Genomic DNA, 24,081 nt, shown 5'->3' with positions numbered 1-24,081 from the left:
TAAATCAAAATTTGTGTTTACTACTACCAATGACGAATATTTAATGACATTATGGAAATATTAAAAAATGATCAATAGGAGAAAAATTGATACCGAAATTTAAAATCTAACAACTCCGACATATACTGTCATTAACAATATCAAAGTGTATCAAAATTCAAGAAATTGGCCGATACTTGAAACATGAAAATAAGGGTAACAACAAAATTACCAAACATTAATCTGACTCATAATCACGTCAAGTCCAAAATAAATCTGGTAATATAGACTTAACACCACCGCAGCAGCTGGTTTCGCAATGGTCCTGACTTAGAACAGGCACTTCAAACGAAATTATGGGTTAAATCTAGGTCACATAAGCACAAAGAACATTTTACAAAAAAAAAATCATTACTCAATGTTGTAGAAGAAACTAAGTTTTTTTAACCAAGGACTGATATGTAAAAAAGAAACCATTTAAGACATATTTCCTTAATCCCGGGGTTCAAGTGTCTGTTATATATTATGGAGATATTTATGGAGTTCAAGGAGGTCAGAGAAGTTAGTACTTGCTCAAACGTAGCGAAACAATGGTAACATATAAAACCATATACAGGAGATGGCGGGATATTGCTGCACATGCAAGGACAATTTATGATATTAAAATTAAAGTCGTCTCTTTGATCATAAATCTTATTGCTGAGATGACTACTGTTGTCAAATATTGACCAATATTTATGACAAACGTGATGACGTTTTATTCAGAATTGTCAAATTCCATTTCTTCTGTGGCAGTATTTCTTCAGCACCTGGGTATGAAGTTTTCATATCAAAACTCATACCTTATACCAGAGATTGCCGTAGCTGCGCGGACTTTTTTAATATCGAACTAGATCTCTTACAAGTATTCTTCTTGAAAACGGTTATGTGTACAAATCATCACTGCGGAAGTTTTTTTAATCGTCATCATGAACTCGTTGATTGTCGTGGTGTGTCCATCTGCGCCATGAGAGCTGGTTTGTTCGGCGTGTCGTAGTTTTTCTTTCCTCTTTCGTCTACCCCGGACTTCACTTTTGATGAGCAACTCGGCGGATGTTTCTAGAAAAGCAGAGGACACTTTACCCTACCGGTGTACCTGGTCTATGCTCCCAGTTTTTATTGGAATTCGAGTTGCTCATATACTCTTTTGCTTTGTATGTATTATATTTGTTTCTTTATGTTCTTTTTTGTGTTTGTTTTCCATGTCTGGTATTTGTCCCTAAATTACATTCTTTTGATTTCCGCTAGGATATTGGTTCCCTTGATTACTTTAAGATATAATAAGGAAACCATTACATTACATGGATCATCTTTTGCCACATGTGGGTCCGATATATATCATTATTGTTGGGATTATTGTAATACGCTACGTTTTCATACAAATTACTCTTAATTCTTTGTAAAAATCTGGCTTCTCCTTCTTTGATGTAAATGTCGTGATCATGTCATAATAAACAGATTCACATTGTTGTAAATTGAAATATAAAGTCCATAGTATCATTGCAGGTCGGTGAATAGATTGCAATATTAGGCTTAAAACAACTGTTTTATAAAATTCTAAAAAAAAATAAGATTTTTCTCCAATTATCTACTTCAAGCGATTGATTGGTCAAAAGTTTGGTAAAGGAAAATGTTTCAGGATAATCCCATCTCAACATGTTTTATACCATGCAAATATAGTGTCGTCGATATGACAGCAAAACGATTCAAAAGATTCTATATATAGCTGTTATTACCACTCAGTAGGACTTACATGGAATCAATTTAATTGATCTTAAATTACGACTATTGCACACTGTTCCCATATTGAAACTGTACGAAATGTGAACAGGGGTTGAATACAAAAATCTATCGAGAATACTTACCAAAATACCCGCACCAGATCTGCGACAATCGCAAAGGAGAGCTGTTGATGTTAATGCCTATAACAATCCTATCATGATTGTTTATTGGCTCTCTGAATTTATTTCAAGAAATCATATATTGTACGTTTAATAATAAAAAAAAATACTCATAATATACACGCTGAATGGCATGTTACAGGTGAGCATTACTTGCAAATGCAAATACGAATGATTCAAAAACGTTTGCAAGACTTTGCAAATCCCAATTAATAATTTGAAATTCAGGTTATAAACAAACCACTATTCATTCATACATCATTTAATTTTAGATCTAAATTACCTTGTCCACAGTATATATGGTTATGAAGCATTAATGATTTCTATTAGATAGTATGTAGTTGGCAGATTATATACATAGTAGGTTCAAGATTCTAACTCTTTATCACACTATGTAAAGAGGTTATCAGAATTCACACAATAAACACATCTCTTTCTTGATGTCATATGGATGATTCTCAAGGAAATCTTCTGCTGGTCAGTGACTGGAACGATGGCTATTGATCAAATTTCTCACCGAATAAAATATTTCTTATGTCTGGGATAGATTGTATCTGACCTATAATTATCACAGACAATATTGAAAATTTATTATGAAATTGACCCACCATATTATATATATACTTTACACAATATTAAAAAAAAATTTAAAAAAAAACTTAGATAATTTGTCATTCTATTCAGTACTGTGATAGTTTCTGTAATAAAGTTTAACAAACGATTTTTTGCGAATTGAACGGTAGCCATGTGTACACTGACAACTAAATAATTAAAATAAGGTAGAGCTGATAACATAGCCAGCTAATAAGACATTTTTGTAATCACACTTTCTACAATAAAACAAACAAATAAACAAACAAAATCGACACAAATGCATCAAATGTGCTCTTCTTTTCCATTTATTTCTAGCCAAACAATATTTAAAGGATGAAAACATATGATTCATAATACCTATTCAATGATATGTTAAAGTTCTGAATTAAAATTATTTGCTAAAAAGCTTTAGTTGAGAAATAGTTCAAACCACTCCGATGATGTCTTGTTGCCATGGATAAAATAAAATTGACAATGCATAACGTAAATCTCTATCTAGGATTTTAAAATCATGAAATAGCGATGCATTTACATTAGGACAAAATAAAAAGTGTGCCGTTAATTCACCAAGTACAAATCTTATATTAGTCTACTAATTTATCTCTGTTTGGGAAAGGATGGAGTATACTGGTTCATCAGTGCTAATGGAAGTTTACGAAATTACTTACACCTACGTCGAGTAAGAGACGACATGAAATCTAACCAAAATGAGCACGATTTCTTTTAAAAATCACTTTTGAAATCGTGTGTACATCACATTAAATTATACAGCCAAGAAAAAAATATCTAGGTCAAGTGCTTAAATGTTTTCCTTTTAACATTTAATTAACATTTTGTTTATATTACCTTATTAATGTGGTCACCCGTTTCCAATTCTGTGTTATTTTTAAATCATAAGAAAAGTGTTGTGTATGTCTAAAATCAGATACATAGTAACTTTAAGGTATATTCATCTTCAAATTAAAATTATAACAGGTTTTAGGCAATTTTGACAAAGCATTGTTTCATACTAATGTTCAGATTTTCGAACACACCTGCCTATGTTAATATAGGCATGTTATTCTTAATTGTACCTTTGAGTGGTTTTTTTTGTGTTGTTTTTTTGTGGTTTTTTGTTTTTTGTCTTTGCTTTCTCCTATTTAGTTTCTTTTATTTATTTGTTTATGGTTTGTTTTACTTTGTGTTGTGTTGTGTTGTTTTGTTTTGTTTTGCTTTTGTTTTTGTTTTTTTTTTTTATTTGTTTCATTTTTTCTTTTTCACACGATCAGATTTAGTTGGTTGCACAAAATATAAAGGTCAAAAACTGAATGTATGTATACAGGGCACGACTGGTCTGTATCTTCAGTAGGCCAGTACACACAAAATGATACTATTGAATTTCTAATTTACTTCTCAGTCATGCTCATTGATTTGTTTAAATTCGAAAAAGATCATTTTCCGGGCACCAAATTAACATTTGCTGTATACATTTTATTTTACTTCGATAGAACAAGGCACAGTAAATAAAAGTTCCTAAATTTACCGTTTAAAAAACGAGGATTGAAAAATTGGTTTCATACTCTATATATTTGATTTTGATACTTTGAATTAAAGGTGATGGTAAAATATATACAAATAAATATTATTTGTCAGGCAGACCGAACTATCAAGTGGTAGTCTACATAACATCAGGCAGGAGTAAATTTGTGTACATAAAAGAACCCAAATATGTCACTTTTATTCAGACACAATTAAAAACCACACAATCAATATTAGATATTCAATTACATTTTTTTCAATAATTGACAGTAACTGACAAGTAGCCTTTTTCTAATATGAACTTTTTTATATGCTTCAATACTATCGTTATCAACATTTATTAGTACATGTAAACATGAATTTCTGGAAAGTCAAGTAAAATTTTAAAAAGTAAAATTCAAGTAATATTTCCAACATTTTCTGAATAAAGAATTGATATGAATTTTGAATAGGTTATAAGGGTAATTCCATTGCACATGAGTTTTCGTTTATAATGAAACTTTACAAAAAATACTAACTTTTGATCGTAGTCCTTAAAACAGAAATATGACGTAAATAGAAGATAAATATAGAATATTGGACTGCAGATAATGTTACGATTAAACAATAACGTGTTCCATTATAGAAAAAAAGTGAGAAAAAAACAATAATAAACATTTGATATGATTTATGTTGTATTCAACCAAGAATACGTTTATATATAGTTGTATATAATTAAAAAGAGTTTTATTCAAGTTCAAAATATGTTTTTGCAATGATTTATACTTTTATTTAAGTATGTAAGTATCGATTAAAAGTAAAATAAGTATGTGTATAAATCAAGGCAGATTGTCTCAGTTTGATAGAGAATGTGCAAATTTAGGAAATTCAAAACATTAATTTTGAAGGCAAGTACAACTTTGCCTTTCTAGGTTAAAGAAAAGCAAAAACCAATACTTGTAAAATGCAAATAATTATTTTCGTTATAAATGATAGCAAGCTAGATAAAATCAAATCACATTCAAATTCTAATAGTTTGTAAATGTATGTTAACATTGCATTTCACCAGCTAAAATGAACTTCTATGTCATCAAAACATTATTTGTTAACATCCACAACAATATGTGTTCTGTTAAGATTATAGATGACAGATACCCCGTCATGACATTAGCTTACCACTTCAATGTCAGATACCGAAGCTTTTGTTCGTTTGTTGAGTAATACAATAAACCTCCATTCTATTAAAATAAAAATCTCTTTTTCGTCATTACATAAATGAGTACGTATTGTTTATTAGGAAACTACAATCTTTGTATATCATTGCTGCTGTCATTTGATAAAACATAAGATCTGTTTACTATCCTTGTCAGTGAAGATATATCTGTTTTGTTTATTTCAGGATGTAAGTATAAAGAGAAAGTAAGATAAGTACATGTATTTATTTCATCCGACTGTTAAGGATTTACAATATACTACTTAAGATAAGTTTGTTACCGGCAATTATGATATAGGCTAATGAAAAAAGAAAGAGGACAAGGCCCAAATTGTAAAATGCAGCTTATTTTAAAAATCATAAATTATTTGTTGACCCTTTGAGCAAGTAATCTCTAGATTAATTGAAACATTGAAATGAAAAATGTTATAAATATGAAAAATTATATCAGACATTCTTTGTTGATCAAATATGAACATATCAAATACCAATTAACAAACACCTAAATAATTATTTCATCAATAGTAATCTATCCTTTGCTATTTTGTTTTCTTTCACTTTTGTTAAGGTTTCCTTGAAAACTATACATATTATATCGTGTGTATTTTTTCCAACAAAAATATTCGGAAATTCTGGGGGTATCTGTTAATAGACTGTAAGACAAGTAGATGTATGTACGTATTCAGACCGAATAAGTTAAAAAAGTATTTAAAGATAGCTATATATAAGATAATTATCTGTTAGAAATTGCGAAATAGCTTGAAAAGTTAGAAAGAAGATAAAGATAGAATATCGGAATGCAGATAATGTTACCGTTAAACAATAACGTGTTCTATTATAGAAAAACAATAATACATATTTGATATTATTTATGTTGTATTTAACTAAAAATACTTTTATATTCAGTTGTATATAATTAAAAAGAGTTTTATTCAACTTCAAAATATTTGTTTGCAATGATTGATACTTTCATTTGAGTATGTAAATATCAATAAAAAGTAAGATAAGTGTATCTATTGATCAAGGCAGATTGTCTGAGATGATAAAGAATATGCAAATTAAGGAAATTTAAAGCATTATTTTTGAAGGGAAGTACAACTTTGCTTTTCCAGATTAAAGAAAAACAAAAACCCATACTTGTCAAATGCAGATAATTTTTACGTTATAAATGATAGCAAGCTAGATAAAATCAAAACGGGAAAATTATAAAAAAATATGAATAATAATATTTTTCATATATGAGCACATTTAAATTCTAACAGTTTGTAAATGTATGTTACCATTGCATTTCACCAATTAAAATGAACGTCTATGTTATTAAGACGCTGTTTGTTAACATCCACAACAATATATCTTCTGTTAAGATTAATGATGACAGATACATGGAACCAGTCATGACATTAGCTAACCACTTCAATGTCAGATACTGGGGCATTTTTTCTTTTGTTGAGTAATATTATAAGCCTCCATTTTATTAAAAATATATCTCTTTTTCGTCCTTATATAAATGAATACGTATAAGAAAACAATAATCTTTGTATATCATTGCTGCTTTCATTTGATAAAAGAAAAGATCTGTTTACTGTTCTTGTTAGTGAAGATATATCTGTTTTGTTTATTTCAGTTTGTAAGTATCAAGAGAAAGTAAGATAAGTACATGTATTTATTTCATCCGACTGTTAAGTATATACAATATACTACTTAAGATAAGTTAGTTACAACAGGCAATTATGATAGATGCTAATGAAAAAAAGGAAGAGGAAAAAGAACAAATTGTATAAGGCATCTTATTTTAAAAGTTATAAATTATTTGTGTTGACACTTTGAGCCAGTAATCTCCTGATTAATTGAAACATTGAAATGACAAATGTTATAAATATGAAAATTATATCAGACATTCTTTGTTGATCAAATATGAACATATCAAATACTAATCAACAAACACCTAAATAATTATGACGTAAATAGTAATCTATCCTTTGCTATTTTGTTTTCTTCACTACTGTTAAGGTTTCATTGAAAACTATACATATTATATCGTTTGTATTTTTTACAACAAAAATGTTTGGAAATTCTGGGGGTATTTGTTAACAGACGGTAAGACAACTAGATGTATATACTCATTCAGATCGAGTAAGGTAAAAAAAATGTTAAACAATAACGTGTTCAATTATAGAAAAAAGAGAAAAACAAAACAAAACAAAACAAAACCAAAAACAATAGCATATATTTGATATTATTTATGTTGCATTTAACTCAAAATACTTTTATATTCAGGTGTATATTATTAAAAAGAGTTTTATTCAAGTTCAAAATATTTGTTTGCAATGATTGATACTTTCATTTGAGTATGTAAATATCGATAAAAATTAAGATAAGTGTATCTATTGAACAAGGGAGATTGTCTGAGTTTGATAAAGAGTATGCAAATTAAGGAAATTTAAAGCATTAATTTTGAAGGGCAGTACAGCTTTGCTTTTCTAGATTAAAGAAAAACAAAAACCCATACTTGTCAAATGCAGATAATTTTTACGTTATAAATGATAGCAAGCTAGATAAAATCAAAACCAGAAAATTATAAAAAATATGAATAATAACATTTTTCATACATGAGCACATTTGAATTCTTACAGTTTGTAAATGTATGTTAACATAGCATTTCATCAGCTAAAATGAACTTCTATCACTACTGTTAAGGTTTCCTTGAACACTATACATATTATATCGTTTGTATTTTTACAAGAAAAATGTTTGCAAATTCTGGGGGTATATGTTAATAGACTGTAAGGCAAGTAGATGTATATACTAATTCATACCGAGAAAGTTTAAAATGGAATTTAATGATTGGGGTATAGGATAATCATCTGATAGAAATTGCGAAACAGCTTGACAAATTAGATAGAAGACACATAATATATTGGACTGGAGCTAATGTTACCGTTAAACAATAACTTGTGGTCAATTATAAAATAGAAAAAAATGAGAAAAAACAATTAAAAAAAGAAAAACGATAATAATTTTGTACTTAACTTAAAATACACCTAATATTTTGTTGTATTTAATTAAAAAGAGTTTAATTAATTAAGTTCAAAATATTTGTTTGTAATGATTTAGACTTGTGACGGAAATATGTAGGTATATTTATTCCTAGGAGACCAATGTTCGAGGTATAGGGGAAAGATATAATATCGTGAATTAGGAACTCTATCAAACAAATGAATGGAAAATTTCCTTTTCGTGGTTAACTAAATCCATGAAAACCATGAAAATATGTTCCCCACGAACAATAGTATTTCACAGTATGCACTATCTATAACAACAAATATATTTTGTTTGGTTAAGTTGATAAGCATGACAAAAATATATACATGAAGTAACGTTTCTTATATATGTAAACTTAACATGCTTAGGACTTGTTTTAGTTTAAAATCAATAATTGTTGTTATCATTTTAATTCGTATACTTTATGTTTATTTGTTCATATTTGTCATTTCTGTTTTGATTTGTTTATAAATCAGAAATCTAAATGGTAGATTATTAAGGCAATTTAGTTAATTAATTTGTTATTACCATTGAGACTAGAGGGTGGTTTTTTTAGTGAAAAGATTAAATTTGCTAATGACAAATAAATGATATGACACGTTTAAATGGTGATCGAACTAACGCAAAACAAGTTCGTGATTTTGTAGGAACAAGGTATTATACGTTAGATAGAGTTTTGTTCATTTATCGTTTTTTCAGTTTTCCTATAAATTCTGATTTTTATTTCAGTTGGTGTCCACAATGTGAGAAGTAAGTATGAAACAATGCTATAATAGAAACATCACAGTCAGGACGAACATGTGTTATTACTTTTACAACTCATACAGGTTTCTTAAAAATAGAAAGGATTAAATTAGTGCAGACATTGTTTTTAACACTATAAGTGTAACGTTTTTTTATTCTATTAGTTTTATGTTTTGATGAAGTAATTGTAGTTAGAGACTTTAAAGAACAGTTTTCATGTTACATTATACTTTAATTTTGAGATACAATATCATTATTTTACGAATACTTTGCAAAAGAGATACTGGTTATGACTGCCCCGGTGGTAAACTATTTACATTGGATAATATATTTCAGTTTTATATATCAAGAGCATTATGTTTTGTAATCCGTTTAATTTTCAATTGTTTGAAAATGAAAGTTGTTGCAATATGATATAGAATTTATTGTGGTGACATTTTTAAATATTATTGTAGTATATCTTGCTGCTGGTTAGGTTTAATAGTATCAACACTGTAGCGATGTTGCTGGTTTTAAGAGTAATTAAGTAAACAAATATTCTAGCGGAAATCAAAAGACTTAAAGTATTCAAAAATAAACATATTAAAAATACGCGATTGACAGGTGGTTCTGTATATTAACCTTTCTTAGACTGTATGTTGTAATAAAATATATGGATATATCTGTGTATTTAATGTTTAATATTTCTTATTTTTCTGTAGTTTTATGAAGTATATTGGAGAAGTTTGAATAATGAAAAGAGAGAGAAAATAACAAAATATACTAACAAAAGACTTAATTTGTTAAGTTTAAGTTTTTTTTAAATGTGTGTGTTTTGTAGATCCGAGTTGATCTTTTGATGTTTTATGTGATTTATGTTCAGAAGTATCATGTAATTGTACTAATTAAATCGTGTTGGATAATTTAAGAAACTCAAACATTTCACTCATATGAGGAAAAAATCACTAAAATGTGAATAAGTTATTTCTTTCTAATTTTAACATTAATCCTTTGAAGGAGGTAGTGGTAGATCGTTGTTTGTTTTCAATCAAGAACAAGCAACCGTTGATTTAGTTTTTAAGACTTTGTAAACCTTGATAGTGTTGAATGTAATATAAGGTTTTTAAGTCGAATTTTTCGTACATGTTCAACTCATTTTGTTTATTGAATTGAATTCAATTTTATTGTACTGTATCTTGCTGCCGTTTATAAGTTGAATAGTTTAAACAAATCATTGTATTGTTAGCATTTATAACCAAGATATTTTGATTTAATTGAATAAGACTTTGTGAAAGGACATTCTTCCAAAAAAATCCCATGAATAAGAAAAAGCATAAGAACTTCTAGATGTATGGTTAAAAACATTGTACTTTATCATTAGTGCATGATTTAATATGAAATTTGAAAACTAAGAATAAACATAAAGAGATATAGAATCCCATCATGAATTTTGCTACTGTCGGTATGTCATACATACCCACTACAGCTCATGTCATTTGGTAACAATAACAACTTTGGTCTGTTTAGGTACTTGTGTAATAAACCTACAGCAGTCAAAATTCTTGCAGGCGAGGTTGTTTAGGTACTTGTGTAATAAATCTACGGCAATCAAAACTCTTGCAGGCGAGGTTTTTTAGGTACTTGTGTAATAAACCTACGGCAATCAAAATTCTTACAGGCGAGGATGTTTAGGTACTTGTGTAATAAACCTACGGCAATCAAAATTATTGCAGGCGAGAGTTTTTTTCTTTAAATTATGTACAGTCCTTTGAGCATTGCACGCGGATTTAAATGATGTTATATTTTTCTGCTTGAAACGACAGATGTATATCGTGATTATCATTCCCGTTGATTTGTCCATTTGAAGCTCCTTCCGTACCAAGTTGTAAACTTGAACTCTCAAACATGTTTCATAAATTATCATACATGTGTAACTACTTAGATTATTCAATGATTGATGAGATATGTATACTGGTTTATACTCCATAAAGTCATGTTACTATACAATGGTTGCTTTATACAGGACCATGAAAAAATTGAGGTCGTATATTATTGCTCTTCTTTGTCTCCTACGTAGTCGTTTGTAAACACTTTATTTTCGTGCAAAATCTTTTTTTAACTTAAAAAATATAAGAAAGGTCTTAATAACAAATGGAAAGCTGATATTGATATTGTGACGCCTATTGTTTTGAGATAAAACAAGCGTTAGGTGTTGGGGAAAAGAAATATATGTTTGCAATACCTAGGCATAAATGTGAAATACAAAGCTATTCAACATTTTGCCGAGAAAAAATGGGTCTGGTTAATTGCATACTTCTGTAATTGCGCCAATATAAGATGTAAACGTATCCGTGAAATGAGATATATAATTTCATTATAAGTCCGTTTGTAAATGTCTGAAATTCTCTAGAAAGAAGGGACAATGCAGGTAATATAACCAAGTCTTACAAACGCCGATAAAAACAAAAGTACAAAAATAATAATAATAATAATACAAATAACACATAGAAAAACGAATAACCCTTTCCCAACTAAACCCCAAGATGTACTCTTGCTTCCTGTGAGATATGCTTGACGGTTGCAAAAGTCCGTTGGAAAGGAAATATCATTAATAATCCTTGTTAAGTTTATAATGTCAGTGATACCTACTTAATATCGTAGCTGAAATGTTATTGCACTGGAAGAGAATTTGACTAACAGCTTCGTTGTGACTATCGTTGAGTTTAGGTAATTTTTTTCCGTTGACATTCTTGCGATATAGGGATAATATACAGATAATCACAAAATATTGGATCATTCAGTAATAAAACATCATGTACAGACAGTGGACATTAGCCAACATGCATTTTATTTGTTTTATAAGTTTTGCATAATAGAGTTGTAGAATCATAGCAAGTAAACATGAACAATGAGTGACAAAAAGAGAAAACTTGCAACAATAATTATGTATATATTAGTAACGAGTTTCAAAGTGAATTAAAATGTGAGTGGAATGTGCATAAAATTCAAAATGAGATAATAATACTAATATACATATATAATAAGATAGAGATATCGGAAATATTTTTAAGGCAGCGTATGCGACGTATTTTCTTATAATCCCGGACAAAAAGCCTGTCTCTAGGGTAACGGTGGTGTCTTATATATTCGGAATAGTCGCTGCTATCTCTGACATACCTTAACATCAGGGAAATATATACACAATATGCAGAACAGCTGGTATATATTACTGCACAATAAAGGAAAGTTTATAATTTTAAAATCAAAATCGTCTCATTTGTCATACATTTTTATACTAAGAAGACTATTGTCTTCAATTCGGGGTGAAGGTCTAGATATGACGTGAATGATATTGTGTCAGTAGTCTATCGTTGAATGAAATATCGATACGTGAAGTTAAAGGATCTAGCCACTTTACCTTTTTTTTTTTCACGATATTTTGAAGGAAATCCAATTCATAAAAATGGTAACAGATCAGCTAGGAGAGAGGCATTGTAAGAGGCCAATGCAGATACTTTGTTTAAAATTTGTTTCGTCAAAAGTGATATGTTCTTACATACTGATCACTTATTGCTCGGTGAAATATGTTTGTTTCTTTTATTGTTTTGTATTGGTAATATATGTAGAATTGTAGCCTAAAACATAAACTATGTGAGTATAACAATCCTTGTTTCTCCTTTGTAGATGATTTTCTTCAGACAGGGTTTCAATTTATCTTTAAATAAGGCTATACATGAAGTTAAAAGTCGAAAAGTTTAAAAAGATATATCTTTTGCAAAGGAGGAAGATTTAAGATTATATTAAAGTTTTTTGAGTTTTCCAGAATCCACATATGGTTAATACTAGTAACAGAGTAATCAGTTTCACGGAAGTTTGACTGCCCTACCTTTACTGCAGACAAAAGTTAGGTGAGGCACGCGTCAGCACTTTTGTTGAACAAGTGGATGATCCTTCTATATACCTTTGCTTAAGTAGAATTTTATGTAGTCCTAAGAGAACATTTGATGAGACCATTAAAGACTTGTGGTTAGTTAAGATTACATCGTTGCTGAACGCATTGCGTTTGTCTTTAGAATTACTCGAATATCAGTTATTCCTACCACTGACATAAAGCATTCATAGTATTGCGTTTGACATATAAACACGATGTTGTTATTACCTTTGATCACAGGAACAACAACATATGTCTCATGAGAGAGTAATCAAGGTAACCAAGGTTATAGCGGTAATCAAAAGAATGTAATCCAGGGACAAAGACCATACATGGAAAACAGACATACACAACAAAGAACATAAAGTAACTAAAATCATACATACAAAGTAAAAAAAGCAAATGAGCAACTCGAACTCTACTAAAAACTGGGAGCATGGACCAGGTGCACTGGTAGGGTAAGCGTCCACTGCTTTTCTAGAAACACCCGCCGAGTTACTCATCAAAAGCCAAGTCCGGGGCAGACGAAAGAGGAAAGGAAAACTATGACACGTTGAACAAATTAGTTTTCATGGCGCAGATGAATACACCTTAACGATCCACGAGTTCATGATGAAGAGAGGGGAAATATTTCGAATAATGATTTAGGTCGATCATGCATGCAGCGTTTGTGGTTTGAAATGCGACGTTGTACCAAAGACCTAACTGTTTTTTAACTAATCTGACAGTGATAGAAGTTCTAGTTTCAGTTTCCTCTCTCCCTCTTTATCCTCACTTTTCAATCGCGTCCAGCATGATTTTAAAATGAAGGTTCCAGATATCATTTTTCGAAGCTTCTCATTTTGAGACCTCCAGTGATTGCATAGCTAGAGGGGTTGTAAACAAAAGACGATTAGGAAGATTTCTGATCTTTCACTGATATTAATTATTATGTTTTTCGAAGAAAATATTCACAACAAATACATTTTGCAGCGTATGTGTAACATTGAATAAAAGATAAAATAAATAACTGACGAGAAAAAAAAAGATATACCGCAATCAAATATTACATAATGCAAACTTAATAACAAGGAGTAACTTTATTTTAATTTCATGTAACATTTTGATTCTCGTTTTAGTTATGAGGAAGAGGTATTTTACGTGATTATTTCAATACTTTGAATAAATTTCTATTGAGACACTTTCTAGTAGTTCACTCCACCGAAAACTGTAATATATTTGTTCTTACTGAATACGCCTGATACATTCTATCACATTCAGTTTGAGTTCAAACTAAAACATATCTGCAAATACCGATGCAATTATACAGCTTATCGTTTTTTGTATCGATGTCGCATCTCGATTTTTCGCCTTGAAAATTCTTTACTTCAGCAATATTACAGATGATCGATGCGACAGGCAAACCAAAAGCATGGACATATTTATCAAGCCATATTCAGTATTGTGAAACGAGAACTCGATTGTCTTAAAGACTTTACTGTATCATAAATCACTCAGCTGTACATTGATGCATTTCCTCATAATCTTAATCTTAATATTAATGCCTTGTATTATTTGTATTGTTTAAACTTCCGTTTCCGTATTCTTAGCATTTTTATAAAAGTTTCATTGAATTATTTTTTTCTTTCTCATAAAACTGTAATACGTCCTTGAACAGTCGCATTGGGACTTTATCAGCTGTATAGACCATTGGCCAATACCACAGCCTCGAACCTAATACAGACTCTTAATTTGAGAATAGGCATTTAATAACACAATGTAAAACTACGATTACATATATTTAAACCACATTTCCTCGTATAAATCAGCAATAAGCGTCAATTAAAAAGGGGCTTACTGGTATTTAATATAAGTTGAGAACCCTAAGGAGACACTGTTTTGGCTATTTATAACCAGAGCAACACATTATTGTATCTATGTAAAGAAAGTTCGAATTGATACAAATAAGTAAGGATTCAAATTAAAACATTATGATGAAAAGAAGACAAAAAACACATGTTTACTGATCCTATACCATTTATTAAGAACTATAATAAACAAGACTATGCTTATGTCAAATAGGTGGTTGACATTCTAACACATATCTAAGTTTGATTAAACCTAAAAGTGTGAGATAGAGTAATTTATATTTTGTTTTCAATATAACTAGATTAATTTTTTTTCCTGGAAATGTTCAAAGTTTTTGACCGCTTGTTCTTTTGGAAAATAAAATAAGAAAAAAAAATGTTAAAGACTTTAAAAATATACACTTATAAAGAAAAGGTATAATGAATGTGTCAAACAAACCCAGCGGTATGAAAATATCAGCCAAGGCCACCCATAGGTCTTCAATCAACGACCAAGAAATTCCAACACCACTGGGTAGGCTGCAGCTGGCTCCAATACATCATTATTCACATGAACAACAAAAGAGATGCTCTTATATACTCAAGTAACAAAATAAACCTAAGATAACACCAAACAAGACATATAGAGGCAAGAAATTCCTGACTTGGGTCAAGCGCAAAAAATACTTTGGCCTAATCACAACCCTCCCCTTAAAAGTATGGCCACTGTGAAAAAAAAACCCTGTTACAATGAACATTAAGAAACTAAATACATATTACACAAATGTACAATCTAAAGACTACAAACAGTTAACTGACATGCCAGCTTCAGACCAGTTTAAACCTACAAAAAATGCCCCCATCGAATGTAAAACCCTTATTCTTCCAATGTAGGGTTGAGAACCATGGTACATCATATTTCCAACAATAAGAGCACAATCTATGTCATGCCAAAAATTGCTTTTTAATATAGTTTTTTTTTCAATTCCTGGGTAAAGACCGTGTGAGCGAAAAAAATGCTATCTTAGAAGATTTGACTACAATATCATAACTATATCCTGCGCGAATGAGCACATTCAACGGGTAAGTAAATTTAATGGTTGAGCATCGAACATACCGAACTTTGTATACAATCTTACCGTAAAACAAAGGGTTAGAGATACCAGCACGTATCAATCCAGTATAAGTACATATGTACTTGAGGGAAAAAAACATGTAAATGTTTTAATTAAATGTTAAAAATCAACAACTTTAAAAAAAAAAAAAAAACAAAAAAAAAAAAAAACAAAAAACAAAAGAAACAGTCGGCATTCCAATGAGAACGGATAGTGCTCAGCTATTTGCTGACCTATTCCTTAACTCTTATAAGGCTGAGTTTATGGCTTATCTGACCCAAAAGAAGGAACATCGTTAGCTAGATCCTTTAATCTCAGTTTACGCCATACATATAACATATTAAACATTAAACAATCCTTGTTTCAGGGATTTTATTAACTGCATCAAACCCAAAGAACTTGAGATAAAGGATACTACAGACATTGTGAAGTCAGCCTCATATTTGGACCTACACTTAGAGGTCGATGGTAAATGAAAACTATTGACAAAACTACAGCAAACACGATGATTATTCACTCCGTATTGTTCACTTTCATTTCATCTGAGATAAAATCCCTTCAGCACCCGCCTATGCAGTTTTCATATCACAATTCATACGTTAAGCCAGAGCTGTCCGTAACTAACTTTTTGTATTGCGCTAGATTTATCTTTCTGTGTATTATTTTGGTCATTTCATCTTCCTTTGTGTGTGTGTGTCTGATTTCCATGTTTGGACTTTGTCCCCGGATTACGTTCTTTTGATATCCGCTGGAATCTTGATTTTTCTTGATTACTCTTTTACGAGCTTTTGATATTAAAAACCTTGATAAAGTGATTTCTTGGTTATATATAGATTCCTTACGTTAAATTTCGAAACATTGTTACAGATACGATCAAATCGAACCCATATGTAAACACCATATAATGCATGGTGACAAGGGACGACACCATCATAAAACGGATAGTTGACTAAAGAGAATTAAAAATCATCACTTTTGGTATTTGATTTATTATTATCTATAATAATACTAATATCAAGAAAAGATCTTTCTTTTTTAATATTCGCTTTATTCAATGACAGTTAAACGGTTCTTCGGTATAAACATTGCAGCCATCGTTGTTTAGAGCCAAAAATCGTCCAAATATCTACAGGTGTTATTAAAATTTCTACCAAATAATATTTGGAAGAGTCTTTATTTATTCTAGCCATAAACTGTGATTCGTAACAGAACAGAACAGAACAAGGTATGCAATAAGTGTTGCATAATTAGTGTCCTGCCGATATAAACGGTTTCGTAAAAGCATATAAAATGTTGTCTAACAGTAATCAAAACATCAAAACTACCACTGTCCTCATCGATAGAGGATGTTTTTATATCGGTTTAACAAATAACCAAGAAAACAAAAGAAATATTCGTTTTACACACTTCACTACAAGAATATAAATTTCTTGACACTTTAGAGACACGAATTATTAAATGGATAGACTTGAATATTATTCATTTTATTAGTTTATTTTGTATTCATATTCAATCAACCGTTTACAAATCCTTGCTCTTTACAGTCAGTGCAAGTTGACACAGTGTGCTCATTAGGACAACAAAAACAGGCAAACGCTTTCCTTCCGATCACGTGATTATTTCCACAATCAAACTTCTCATGTCCATTTACAATACCAATGTACCTACAATTCAAAAAAAAATTATACGTAAAATTGTCGTCTTAATTTTGATTTGTATTTACACTGTCTTAGCACAGGTTCTGTCTACTACTGTAACAGTAATATGATCTTAGACTTTGCTCATGAAAGACGAACATATTTATATTCAATTAACAGTTAACTCTTTTGATAATATACGGCAAAATTGTTGTATTGCTGCTGTTTTAACCTAATCCCTCGACCAACGGCAAAATACTAAATTTCCTTTAACACACAATGCGCATCGGTCAACAATAACTTTCTTACAGCCTACGTCATTTCCAAAATACGTCACTTCTGTCAGAACAATTTTGAGCCACTTATCTGTCAGAGTATCTACGTATATAGGATGTCGCCAACGCTCCGTCCCTATCACTTAGTATATTTTGATATACATTTCTCATTTGAATGAACTCGTATCAGGCATTTTCCAAAAAGCTGAATCGCAATAACTAAACATTCTTTAAATGAACTTCAATAAATGGCACTCCAATGCACATCGAACAAACTTTGAAGATAGATACATTGTAGTAAAAACAGGAAGAAAAGAAAATTATACATTTCAACATATGAGTATGAGCGGCATGCTTGTATTTTTGTATATAACAACCACTGATCGATACCACTGTTGGTGGAACAATTGTATTTACCAGCAACAGAAATAGACTTGTCTGACCTGATTGATATCATAGATTATTAATCGAAATTGTGTATTTTAGGATTTTTGATAAACCTTAAAACTCTGATGCTCCATTTATTGTATTGTATTTGGCAGAGCTGTTAGATTTGGCTACATTTTTCTACATTTGTTGTTTAAAATACTTCCTGTATACATTCTTTTTATTTAGGTATTCCGATGTATTTATTTTAAATGCTGCATGTGATGGGTTACTCTTTAACATACTTGTAAAGCAAACCAAAATTTGAAAAAAATAGTAAATAAGTTGTATTCTTGTATTATTCTACCTCGTAGTGAATACTATAAACGTAATTGATATAAACAGATTTTTGTAAACTAACTTGCAAAAATTGAGATAGTCACAACGTCCCTGTGTCCAACCATATTTTGGCATGGGCAAAGAACCGTCAGAACAAGTTCTAGAATTTGTTATTTGTCTCTTGTTTCTGTTGGTAGGAGGAAGATTCCCTGAAAAAAATCAAGTATATTGTTCGGGAAAACGTGAAAAAAAATGGTTTTGCACCACGAAGTGGGGAAAAACAGAAAAGACATTACATCTTTTAAACCTGGAAGGAAATTTAAAAAAAACAATTAAAATATGTAATTAACCATTACAAAACTCAGAATTTCATTTTGGACTCTTTTATGACATACTTTTTTATAAGATAATCATCAAAATGATTTAAACGTCTTCGTAACTACCGTGTTCAGTAAGTAAGCTATTTCAGGTACATAACTTAGCAATCAACTGTAATAAACTCGACTTAAACAGAACTAAAGAGTAAAGTGGGTAATCAATTGAAAGAAGAAATCTATATATCACCTGTAATGAACTGGGCGTCGTTTGGCAAGAGTACTATAGGGTACAGTGGATACCCAAACTGACTAATAAAATCTCTCAGGTGACTGCTTAAGAAGACAAGATCAGTAATCTCTGTTCCATTAATGATGAAATAATAAAGCTTCTTTGTTACTTGGTTCTCATTCATGCTGTTAATTCCTTTATTCTAAAAAAACAAATTGTTATGTTCAAGTATATGTTTCGGAAATATTTGATTTTTCTTAAAAACTGGTTTGTTCTCTTTGTAATAAAGTGTCAGATAATAATGAACGGAGAATATTCTTCGCAGAAAAGCTTTTACACCAGAAATATCGATATCACAAACTTATTTACTAATTTGTTTTACCGGTACAATCGTTTGATACAAAAATATAATAGAACATGCAGCTTTTTAGTTAAAAAATGGTTTTGTTCACCCAGTTCATTAACAACACAATCTATAAAGCACATTCTTTCCAGAAACATCCGAGAAATTTATCAAGTTTCCTTAATGCCTTTAATGAATTTATTCGTAAAGGATGCTATTATAAAGTCATTGTCTATTCTTGGAACATTGGTTTCAAATATATAGTTCTTGGTAGAGATTCCCTATAGTTTGTAAGAAATAATTCCAAATCATCTTTCAAATATACAGAGGAAGATGCTTACAAAATGCTGGAATTTTTAATCGACAACATATTTGTCCAGTGTAGTGGACGTGTTTTTCAACAAACGGTCGGCATTCCAATGGGAACAAATTGTGCTCCATTACTTGCTAACCTATTCCTTTACTCTTATGAGGCTGATCTGATTAGAAGGAAAGAGTATCGTTTGGCTAGATCCTTCAATCTCAGTTTCCGCTAAATAGATGACGTATATTTTTAAACAATCCTAATTTCGGGGATTTGATACATCGCATCTACCCAAACGAACCTGAGATAAAGGATACTACAGACACTGTGAAGTCAACCTCATATCTTGACCTACACTTAGAAATCGATGGTAAAGGAAAACTATTGACCAAACTTTACGACAAACGTGATGACTTTCCATTCAGAATTGTCAACTTTCCTTTCATCTGTGGCAACATCCCTTCGGCTCCTGTGCATGGAGTGTTCATATCACAACTCATGCGTTATGCCAGAGCTTGCCGAAACTACGCAGACTTTTTGTATCGCGCTAGAACTCTAACAAATAGGCTTCTGGAACAGGGTTATGTTGCTTGTTGCAGAAGTTGTTGATCATTAATAAGTCATTATGCCTGATTTGACGTTAGAATTAATTCTGAAGAAGTTACATTTTTCTGTAACCGTTGATTTTAATCCTTTTGTTGTGGTGGCCTTGCAGAGCTTACTTATAGGTGTGCTGAAGACATTTTGATGAAATCTGGACGTATTTACTATCATGTATTAAAGTTATACGCTGGTGCATTTGTTGCCTTTATGGTTATGAATTAATCATGCATTCAAAAGTTGTCTTCTTAGTCTTCGTGGTTATACGTTTTACTTTTATATTGTAGGTATTAACAGGTGTTTTTTACATGACGTGCAAAAGTTTATGAAATATTCTTACCCACATATGACCAATACTTCTGATAGTGGCCCCAGGGTCGGGATATACAGATCTGTCAATGTTTTCCATAAAACATTGACGAAGTTCAGGCCAACACGAGATTTGTTTTCCCTGTAACAAAAAAAGTATATTTTTTTCTCGCCACCTAAGGTATGTGCATTAATGGTATGTTAGTGAAAAATCAACAACTGACTAGTTCATGTAAAAGGTGTTGCAGTTCAAATTTCTTTGATGAAGTTGTATAAGACAAAACATGTTGATAGCAAACTTAAAATTAAAACATCAAAAGGAAACGAACAAAGAATAATCAAGGGAACCAATATTCTAGTAGAAATCAAAAGAGTGTAAGCAAGGGACAAAGACCAGACAGGGAAACATAAACACACTACGAAGAACATGAAATACCCAAACTGAGAAACGTACACAGAAACAATAGTAAATGAGCAACTCGGACTCCACAGAACTCTGAGGCTATGATGGACCAAGTGCACCGGTAGGGTAAGCGTCCTCTACAAAGCATAGAGTTTGTAGAAACAATAATACTCTTATAGAAACCAAATGAATACTCATGGAAACTAAACATATTATGTCGTCATTTGAAAAAAACTCTCCACTTTGAGATAATTTCTTAACAACTCTGCATATATACAGTCCGAGTACCAGCTTTGTTTATATTCAACTTTGCAATTCGCTTTTCATTATATGAATTCACTTTTCGTTCAATTATTACAACATCATATCTTTTCATGATATATGTTAAGTTGCCGAATTAGATGAAGGCTTAGAGCAGAGTTTAAAATGCCGCTAGAATCTTGGTTCCCTTGATTTCTCTTTCAACCTAGTAAGCCTCTTTCCAACTAAAATAATTGGAATTGTATTGCTATACTAACATTACCTCGTAAATCATAATTTGTGCTTATTACTAACAATGACAAATATTTAATGCGTTTGAGGAAATGTTAACAAAAATTGAGACCGAAATTTAAAGTCAAACAACTCCGACAAATACTGTCGTAAACAATAGCAAAGCATCTCAAATACAAAGGAAAATACAGAGACATGAAAATTCAAAAATTGGCCAAAACTTGAAATATGAAAATAAGGGTAACAACAAAATTACCGAACACTAATCTAATTCATAATCAAGTCAAGTCCAAATTTAATCTGGCAAAATAGATAGAACACAATCGGAGCAGCTGGTACCGCAATGGTCCTGACTTGGTACAGACACTTCAAACGTAATGGGGGGGAGGTAAATCTAGGTCACATCAGCACAACCAACATTTTACAAAAAACAATCATTACTCATTTGTTTAGAAGAACTGAGTATTTTTTCAGCTAAAGACTGAAATCTAAAAAAAAAAAGAATTTGGTAAGAAACCATTTAAGACACATTCCCTCAATCCCCTGCTTCAGAAGTCTGTTACACGGATATTTATGGAGTTCAAGGAAATCAAAGAACTTAGTACTTGCTCAAAGCGTAGCCAATAAATTGTTTATATAAACACCATAAACAGGAGATGAGGGGATATTGCTGCACATGCAAGGAAAATTTATTATCTTAAAATAAAAGTCGTCTTTTTTATCATAAATCTTAGTGCTTAATTACCACTTTTGTCAAATTCGTGATGCAAAACTATTGACCATTTTTTACGACAAACGTGATGACTTTTCAGTCAGAATTGTCTTCCTCTGCATCTGTGACAGTATTCCTTTTTGTATCACGCTAGACTTCTTACAATTAGGCTTCAGGAACAGGGTTATGTTTCTACAAGTCATTACTGCGGAAGTTTTATGGTCGTCATCATGAGCTCGTGGATCGTTATGGTGTATCCATCTGCGCCGTGAGAGCTGGTTTGTTCGGCGTGTCGTAGTTTGCATTTCCTCTTTCGTCTACCACGGACTTTTATGAGCAACTCGGTGGGTGTTTCTAGAAAAGCAGAGAACACTTACCCTACCGGTGAACCTGGTCCATGCTCCCAGTTTTTAATGGAGTTCGAGTTGCTCATATACTTTTGTTGCTATTTATGTATTATTTTAGTTGCTTTGTTGTGTTTTTCTGTTTTCCATGTCTGGTATTTGTCCTTGGATTACACTCTTTTCATTTCAGCTAGAATCTTGGTTCCCTTGATTACACTTAGATATAACAAGGAAACCATTACATTACCTGGGTAAAGTCTTGCAACATGTGGGTCCCGGATATCTCATTATGGTTGGGATTATTATAATACACTACGTTGTCATACAAATTACTCTTAATTCTTTGTAAAAATCTGGCTACTCCTTCTTTGATGTGAATGTCATGGTCCTGTCATAATTAACAGATACACATTGTTGTAAATTGAAATATAAAGTCACTGTATGTCGGTGAATAGATTGCAATATGACGATTAAAATCTATAGGTCTGTGTTTCATAAAAATCTCAAAAACAGAGATTTTTCTCAATTGTTCTACTTCAAGCGATCTGATTGGTCAAAATTTTGGTTTTTCAGATAAATTTCATTTCAGCATTTCTTATACCAAGCAAATATAGTGATGTTACTATCACAGCAAAATGATTCAAAATTAATTGCGGAAGATTCTATCAATAGTTGTTATTATCCCTCCGTAGGACTTATATGGAAGCAATTCAATTCCATTTAAATTACGACTACTGCACTTCGTTCCCATACTGAAACCGTTCAAAATGTGTAAAAGGGTTGAATATAAAAAAAAATATCGTGAATGCTTACTAAAATACCCGCACCAGGCCTGCGACAATCACAAAGGAGAGCTGTTGACGTTAGTGCCAATAACAACCAGATCATTATTTTTTTATTGGCTCTCTGAAATTATTTTAAGAAAACAAATATTGTACGTTTAATAATCCAAACAAATTACTCATAATATAAACGCTGAATTGCATGATACAAGTAATCGTGACTTGTTATGCAGATACGATTGATTCAAAAACGTTTGCAAACACTTTTGAAATCTAAATTATTCATGTGAAATTAAGATAATAAATAAATCATTAATCATTTATACATAAGTTACCTTTAGGTCTAAATTACCTTGTCAACAGTATATATGTTTCTGAAGCAATAATGCTTTCTGATAGATAGTATGATAGTTCGCAGATTTATATACATAGTTGGTCTAAAATTTTAATTCTTTATCAAACTATGCAAAGAGGTTATCAGAATTTGCACTATAAACAAATGGATTTCCTGATGTCATATGGATGATTCTCAAGGAAATGTTCTGCTTTTCAGTGACTGGAACATTGGTCATTGGTCGAACTTATCTACGAATAAAAAAATAATTTCCTTTACCGGGATATTATGTATCTGTCTGGACCTATTACAAGAGTAATCAAAGGGAACCAAGGTTCTAGTAGTAATCAAAAGAATGTAATCAAGGGACAAAGACCAGACATGGAAAACAGACAACAAGGAACATAAAGTAACTAAAATAATACAATCCAAGTA

The 24,081-nt window shown here is 31.0% G+C and overlaps 1 protein-coding gene across 2 annotated transcripts; it reads right to left on the bottom strand.

The window, feature by feature from the left end:
• Positions 1-17,328: 17,328 nt before the first annotated feature.
• On the bottom strand, positions 17,329-23,774 carry LOC148604621 (uncharacterized). Of its 2 annotated transcripts, none has more exons than XM_088549985.1 (7): positions 23,665-23,774; positions 23,344-23,436; positions 22,778-22,918; positions 20,611-20,721; positions 19,042-19,225; positions 18,560-18,686; positions 17,329-17,524 (listed from the first exon to the last, which is right to left on the bottom strand). In XM_088549985.1, the coding sequence occupies exons 1-7, from the start codon at positions 23,740-23,742 to the stop codon at positions 17,374-17,376; spliced, it is 885 nt and encodes a 294-aa protein (XP_088406111.1). In that variant the 5' UTR covers positions 23,743-23,774; the 3' UTR covers positions 17,329-17,373. The 2 variants fall into 2 exon arrangements, with proteins under 2 accessions (XP_088406111.1, XP_088406112.1); XM_088549986.1 differs by having other exon boundaries at positions 23,648-23,729.
• Positions 23,775-24,081: the final 307 nt, after the last annotated feature.

Source organism: Perna viridis, chromosome 10 (assembly GCF_037379345.1).
Source record: "Perna viridis isolate PV_CMFRI_1.1 ecotype Kerala chromosome 10, ASM3737934v1, whole genome shotgun sequence".
In the NCBI taxonomy this organism is placed as follows: Eukaryota; Metazoa; Mollusca; class Bivalvia; order Mytilida; family Mytilidae; genus Perna; species Perna viridis.
This window is presented reverse-complemented; position numbering and strand designations above follow the sequence as displayed.